This window comes from Myotis nattereri (genome assembly GCF_964212035.1).
Source record: "Myotis nattereri genome assembly, chromosome: 2".
In the NCBI taxonomy this organism is placed as follows: domain Eukaryota; kingdom Metazoa; phylum Chordata; class Mammalia; order Chiroptera; family Vespertilionidae; genus Myotis; species Myotis nattereri.
Window position 1 is genome coordinate 22,929,601 of NC_138076.1, and position 7,080 is coordinate 22,936,680.

Genomic DNA, 7,080 nt, shown 5'->3' on the forward strand with positions numbered 1-7,080 from the left:
CTAACGCTCCTAGATGCCCATCAACGCCTCCAACGCGCTGACCCTGGCCCACCAGCTGCGAGTGTACACAGCCGAGGCTGCCAGCTTCTCAGACATGATGGATGTAGTCTATGTGGCTCAGATGATCCAGAAATTTTTGGGTTATGTGGACCAGATCAAAGAGGTGAGATTCAACCAGGCCACTGGGGCCCTAGAAACTTCCTGCTCCCCATTTGCTCAAGCCTCTCACACCCCAGCCCCTGGGTACCAAACTCCACCCGTGTCTCAGTGACTCCCCTCGTGTCCGTCCCCCCCCAGCTGGTGGAGGTCATGGTGGATATGGCCAGCAACCTGATGCTGGTAGATGAGCACCTGCTGTGGCTGGCCCAGCGAGAGGACAAGGCCTGCAGCGGCATCGTGGGTGCCCTGGAGCGCATTGGGGGGGCCGTCTTGAGCCCCCACGCCCAGCACATCTCTGTGGTAATGTGGGTCAGCCAGGAGGGGGCTCCTGGGGGCCTGACACTGGGCAGGAACTAAGAGTCATCCCAAAGGGAAAGGCTTCTCTCAGGCAGTAAGCCCTCCAACTGTGCACCTGCCATGAGCACCGAACTTGACTAGATTCCCAGTCGTGTGGCCTCAGATCCTGAGTAGTCAGGGGCAATGAAAGAGAGGGAGGCCAGTGACACGGGGAAGTTACGCTCGGCGTTATGCTGGGGAACCAAGTTGCCGGGGGGGCGGGGGGGGATAGCACTGTGATGGAGTGTAGAGTAATGGAGCCTTCTGTCCCCTGAGGCGAGGGTGACATTTCCGATGGTGGGTCGTGAGCCAGTTAGCAACCACGGCAGAGCACCTACCACTTGCAGATATTGTGCTGGTCCCTCGGGAGATGCAGGAGGTCAAACAGGCTGCTCTGCAGCTTAGTTAGGGAGGCAGAGCAAGCCCGAGTTAAGAGGGGAGCAAGATACAAGGTGGGTGTGCATGTGTGGGAGGAAGGGCCTTAGGAGGAAGAAGGCACCATGCCAGGGACTGAGGAGGATCCATGATGACGTAGGACTGGCCAGGCCTGGAGAAGACAGTGAGGAGTAAAGGCAGAGGGACAGGGCCTGAGCCGACAGGGACTGCGCAGTCTCAGGTGAGAGAGGCCAAACCGTATCTCAGAGGGTCGGGTGACAAGTTCCCTGTCCCTAGAACTCGAGGAACGTAGCATTGGAGGCCTACCTCATCAAGCCGCACAGCTATGTGGGCCTGACCTGCACGGCCTTCCAGAGGAGGGAGGCCGGTGTGCCCGGCGCCCGGCCCGCAGGCCTGGGCCAGAACCCCTCTCCGGAGCTGGAGCCCCTGGCTGATCAGCAGCTCCGCTTCCGCTGTACCACCGGGAGGCCCAACGTTTCGCTGTCATCCTTCCACATCAAGGTGGGCTCTGGGGCAGGGAGGACGCTATGAGGGGAGGTGCCCAGATGCGGGTGCCTGGTGAGGGTAGATGATCTGAGAGGAGACAGGACCCAGAAAAGGGGGTAGGGGAGGCAGAAGGAGGGGTAGGAAGACATCAGCGTCCCAGGATATCTGGTGTCTCTGAGGAATTCCTGTGTCCCCCCCAGAACAGCGTTGCCCTGGCCTCCATCCAGCTGCCGCCCAGTCTCTTCTCGTCCCTTCCGGCCTCCCTGGCGCCCCCAGTCTCCCCAGACTGCACCCTGCAACTGCTCGTCTTCCGAAATGGCCGCCTCTTCCGCAGCCATGGCAACACCTCCCGCCCTGGAGCTGTGGGACCCGGCAAGAGGCGTGGGGTGGCCACCCCTGTCATCTTTGCAGGAACAAGTAAGGGGATGAACTATGGGTACCAGGTACCCAATGGGATCCCTCCGAAGTGTCTGTCCTGTGCCCCTTCATCCTGCTCTTCCTCACCTACCAGCGCCCCCTAACATCCCAGTGGAGGTGGCAGAGAATGGTGGCCCCTCACCATTTCCAGGGAGGATGGGGGACACAGACCCCCCCATAAACAAAGCGGTTGGTGGAAAAAAGGTTCAGGAAGACACTGGATTTTACATCCCAGATGTGTCAGATTTCAAAAGGGCTCTAAGTACAAACCCTTGACCCAGACCTCCCTCCATCCCACCTTCCTCCAGAGTCCCCTCTTTGCCTGGGCTTTCGCTCCCTCAGCATGACCTCCTGGCCCCAGCCCTGGACTCCTCTCTGTTAGATATGTCACCACTGCACTTTTGGCACTTAGAGTGGGCCACGTCCCGTGCTTTTATTTTCATTTATTTATTTGTTTTTAACCCTCACCCAAGAACATGTTGTTGCTTTTTATTGATTTTAGAGGAAGGGGCACACACACACACACACACACACACAGACATACCCTGATTGGGTGCCCTCTCCAGGTGCCCCAAATGAGCTGGAACTTGAAATCTGGGTGTGTGCCATGACTGGGAATCGAACCTGCCACCTTTTGGTGTACAGGACAACACCCAACCACTGAACCACACTGGCCAGGGCCCAGTGCTTTCATTTTGATTCATCCTGGTGTCTCCCCAGTGAGACTGAGGACCTGGGAGCAGGCCCACATTTGGCATCTAACTATCCACCAAGCCCAGCACACACCCAGCCCAAGGGGGTTCTGTGCCTGCTCAGCTGCTGCTTGGTTCCACCCAGCTAGCCCCACCCCCACCCCCACTCCGTGGCCTTGTGTGTGGACTTCCTCCCCCCTGTAGGTGGCTGTGGCGTGGGAAACCTGACGGAGCCCGTGGCCATTTCCCTGCGGCACTGGGCTGAGGGAGCTGAACCCGTGGCAGCTTGGTGGAGCCAGGAAGGGCCCGGCGGCGCTGGGGGCTGGAGCTCCGAAGGCTGCCAGCTCCGCTCCAGCCAGCCCAACGTCAGCTCCCTGCACTGCCAGCACCTGGGCAATGTGGCCGTGCTCATGGTGAGGAGAGTAGGACTGGGGGGTGAGGGCCAGGGGACAAGGGAGGTGTGTGAGGTGGAGCTGGGGCTCTCTGACCACCCAAGGCCACAGAGAAATCAAGGACAGCAGCCTTGTCAGGCCTCAAAACTGTCAGGACTCAGGGCAATGTCCCTCTGGTCTCCCCCCCCCCCCCCCCCACACACACACTTTTCATCTTCATGAGACAGGGAGGTCCTGCTTCCACTCCCAGAATGAGAGAGCGGGTCTGGCACTACCCAGCCTGGTCTTCTGAGACCAGCCTGCAATCCCCGATGTCCAGGTTATTAAAGTGGGGGGAAAATCTGGGAACATTTGTCCTTTCTGATCACCCTCCTATTCACCCCCATTCGTTCCCTCTTCCTCACCACATGTCACACCCTGAGCAGGCATGCAGCTGTATTACAGACAGACTTTCCCCTCTCTCCTCATCTCCGGTTTCCAGGCTGGGGACCTGGAAAGTTCCTACAGAGGCAGGCAGTAGATTATTAATGCTACAAAGGCCACCTTCCTAAGTGGATATCATGGTACCTACACCTTTGTCTACGCAGATGGACTAAGCTGAGGATCAGACCGGGTTTGGGAAGAGGAAAACGGGCCTGGGGCCTGGTCAGGACTCCACAGGACAGCCCTTACCTGGCTTCCTAGTACACACTTCCTCCCCCTACTCTTCCCAGGAGCTGAGTGCCTTTCCCAGGGAGGTGGGGGCCTCGGGGGCAGGGCTGCATCCAGTCGTGTACCCCTGCACAGCCCTGCTGCTGCTCTGCCTCTTCTCCACCATCATCACCTACATCCTCAACCACAGGTGGGAGCTGTTGCAGGAAAGGAGGGTGTGGTGGGAAGGCTTGGGGGAGGGGGTGTCTCACTAAGTACTGGCAAGTGATCCTTTCCCAGGTCGGTCCACATGACTTTGCCAGGCTCTTGCCTAGCATTGCATTTTGAAGGTTCTGGGGTTGGAAAACACATTTTGTGGGTTAAGACCTGCCTTCCCTGGAGCCTCTATCACATTCCCACATATGCATGCACACAGATACCTTCCATCCCCTCTGGGGGCCTCCCCATGGCCTTGAGACCCCCCGGGCCTGACCTTGGGCTGGGTGGCCCATTAATTACTGTTTCTGGGGCAGCTCCATCCATGTGTCCCGGAAGGGCTGGCACATGCTGCTGAACCTGTGCTTCCACATGGCCATGACCTCCGCCGTCTTTGCAGGAGGCATCACGCTCACCAACTACCAGATGGTCTGCCAGGCGGTAAGAGGAGAAGGGGCTGAGGTGGGGGTTGGGGAGCTCCAAGATTAGTGATAGCAGCCTGGGCCGTAGGGAGGGGCAGGAGAGGAAAAAGGGGACTCATGCTAATAGGCCCCAGCTCCATGGTTCTCTCTGGGTCCAGTCTTACTTGTCAGGGGAGAGGAGCATGAGAGTAGAAGGTAAGAAGTAAGAAGCAGGAAAACTAGGAGGTGGGACTTCAAAGTGGAGAGTGGGAATCTGCAATGGAGGAGAGGTTGGGGGCGAAGCAGATAGCAGTAACTAAGTCATGGAGTCACCAGAGTGGGGGGAAAGCCTGGGGTGGACGTAGAGAGGGTAACAGCAAGGACAGACCTGGGGGAAGGTCTGGGGGAAGTTGGGGGCTGGGAAAATGGGAGGAGTGGGAGCACACTGTGGGGCTGAGGCTCTGGCCTGGCCCCAATGGAAGCAGCCCCTCCCTGGATGTGGTAGCAGTCCCAGCCTCAGCACCTTGATCCCGCAGGTGGGCATCACTCTGCACTACTCTTCACTGTCCACCCTGCTCTGGATGGGTGTGAAGGCCCGCGTCCTCCACAAGGAGCTCACCTGGAGGGCGCCCCCTCCCCAGGAAGGGGACTCCGCCCCGCCTGCTCCCCGTCCCATGCTCCGGTACATGCTTCCCGATACCAGCTTTGCAGGGGGGAAGGGCTCAGAGGGGGGCGTGGGACACCAAATCAACTCTCCCCGGGGGGATGCGGGGTGGGTCCAAGGTCCTGGGAGACCACTGTCCCAACGACAGAAGATGCAAGCTCTAGGTGGTGCCCGGTTGCTGAAGGTCATGTAGTGGGCACTGAGCAGGGAACCTGGAAACCCTCAAATCCTGCACTTAGAGTGAGAGAGAGGTCTGGCCTCTGTCCCTTAGCATAGTCTTGGCCAAGTCCCCTAGGTACCTACTAAGCCTGCCTTGTAAGCGCCTTGCATCCATGGCAAAAAATCCTGACAGAATTTAAAGGGGAAAGAAGATGGGATGGAGACCCCGAGTCAAGGGTTCTAAGCACCTGGTTCCTCTCCCTTGCTCATCCTCTCTCTGACTCCCAAAACCCATTCCTTTCCAGGTTCTATTTGATCGCTGGAGGGATCCCACTCATTATCTGCGGCATCACAGCTGCTGTCAACATCCACAACTACCGGGACCACAGCCCCTAGTGAGCACACTGCCTGCCCCAAACCTACCCACCCCAGCACCAGATGCCTTCTACTCCACTGGCAGGGGCACCTGCGAGCTCACCCAGCCAGTGACCCCACCCAAGCCCGTGCATGTTGACTAAGCCAGTCTCTGCCTGTCAACTCACTGCATCCTGTCCCCACCCACCCAGCCTCTGGACCCCGCCTCAGACTTGCTCCCTCCTCATCCACTGCCTGTGTCTCCCCTCAGCTGCTGGCTGGTGTGGCGTCCAAGCTTAGGAGCCTTCTACATCCCGGTGGCTTTGATCCTGCTGATCACCTGGATCTACTTCCTGTGTGCAGGGCTGCATCTGAGGGGTCCTCTGGCACAGAGCTCCAAGGGGGTCACGAGCAGGGGTTCCCTGGACCAAGGGGAGGAGCTGAGGGGTTCCACCAGGCTCAGGAGCAGCGGCCCCCTCCTGAGTGACTCGGGTTCCCTTCTGGCCACTGGGAGCGCAGGGGTGGTGACGCCTGGACCCCCAGAGGACGGGGACGGCCTCTATTCTCCAGGGGTCCAGCTGGGCGCGCTGGTGACCACGCATTTCCTGTACCTGGCCATGTGGGCCTGCGGGGCTCTGGCCGTGTCCCAGCGCTGGCTGCCCCGGGTGGTGTGCAGCTGCCTGTACGGGGTGGCGGCCTCGGCCCTGGGCCTCTTCGTCTTCACCCACCACTGTGCCAGGCGCAGGGACGTGCGCTCCTCCTGGCGCGCCTGCTGCCCCCCTGCCTCGGCCTCGCGCGCCTCGCCCCAAGCTGTGTCCGCGGCCCCAGAGGACGGTTCCCCCGTGTTCGGAGAGGGGCCCCCTTCCCTGAAGTCATCCCCGGGCGGTAGCAGCGGCCACGCGCCGGCCCCGGGCCCCTGCAAGCTCACCAACCTGCAGCTGGCCCAGAGTCAGGCGTGCGAGGCGGGGATGGCGGCCCGCGGGGAGGGGGAGCCAGAGCCCGTGGGCTCCCGCGGGAGCCTGGCCCCCCGTCACCCCAACAACCTGCCCCACGGGCGCCGAGTGCACAAGAGCCGGGCCAAGGGGCACCGCGCAGGGGATCCGGGCGGCAAGAACCGGCTCAAGGCGCTGCGCGGGGGCGCGGCGGCCGGGGCGCCCGAGCTGCTGTCCAGCGAGAGCGGCAGCCAGCACAACAGCCCGTCCGACAGCCACCCGGGCAGCAGCCGCCACAGCCCGGGCGCCGGCCTCCCGCCGGAGGGCGAGCCCGCGCTCACGCTGTCCGACGGCAGCGACACGAGCGCCGCGCCGCCCCCGGAGGCGGGCCGGCCGGGCCAGCGCCGCAGCGCCAGCCGCGACAACCTCAAGGGCGCGCTGGAGAAGGAGAGCCAGCGCCGCTCCTACCCGCTCAACACGGCCAGCCTGAACGGCGCCCCCAGGGGCGGCAAGTACGAGGACATCACCCTGGCGGGCGCCGAGGCGGCGGGGGGCGGCTGCATGAAGACCGGCCTCTGGAAGAGCGAGACCACCGTCTAGGTGGGCGGGTGGCACTTTAGGGCAGGCTGGCCGCCCGGACTGGTTTTCCTGGCTGCGCGGCCCCTGAGGACGCCGATCGGTGCGCCAGTCGGTGAAGTGCCGAGGGCGGCGCCGGGCTCACTCGCCTCCTCCGTCCTGAAGCTAAGGACGGCGGGCGCCCGCGCGGCTAAGAGGGCCGTGCCTCTGGGGTAGCGACGGGCATTCCCGGGGCCACCGGCAGGATACACTCTGTCCCAGCCCAGGCCA

The 7,080-nt window shown here is 61.7% G+C and overlaps 1 protein-coding gene across 1 annotated transcript in view; it reads left to right on the forward strand.

The window, feature by feature from the left end:
• ADGRA2 (adhesion G protein-coupled receptor A2) overlaps positions 1–6,834 on the forward strand; it is a gene marked incomplete at both ends in the record, with an annotated part of 33,259 nt that extends 26,425 nt beyond the window's left edge. The window contains 10 exons of the mRNA XM_081084672.1: positions 14–163; positions 298–459; positions 1,168–1,392; positions 1,578–1,794; positions 2,691–2,899; positions 3,592–3,719; positions 4,042–4,165; positions 4,662–4,807; positions 5,254–5,343; positions 5,574–6,834. Coding sequence (XP_080940798.1) covers positions 14–163; positions 298–459; positions 1,168–1,392; positions 1,578–1,794; positions 2,691–2,899; positions 3,592–3,719; positions 4,042–4,165; positions 4,662–4,807; positions 5,254–5,343; positions 5,574–6,834 — 2,712 coding nt within the window. The remainder of the gene's footprint in view (positions 1–13; positions 164–297; positions 460–1,167; positions 1,393–1,577; positions 1,795–2,690; positions 2,900–3,591; positions 3,720–4,041; positions 4,166–4,661; positions 4,808–5,253; positions 5,344–5,573) is intronic.
• Between the last annotated feature and the right edge of the window lie 246 nt (positions 6,835–7,080).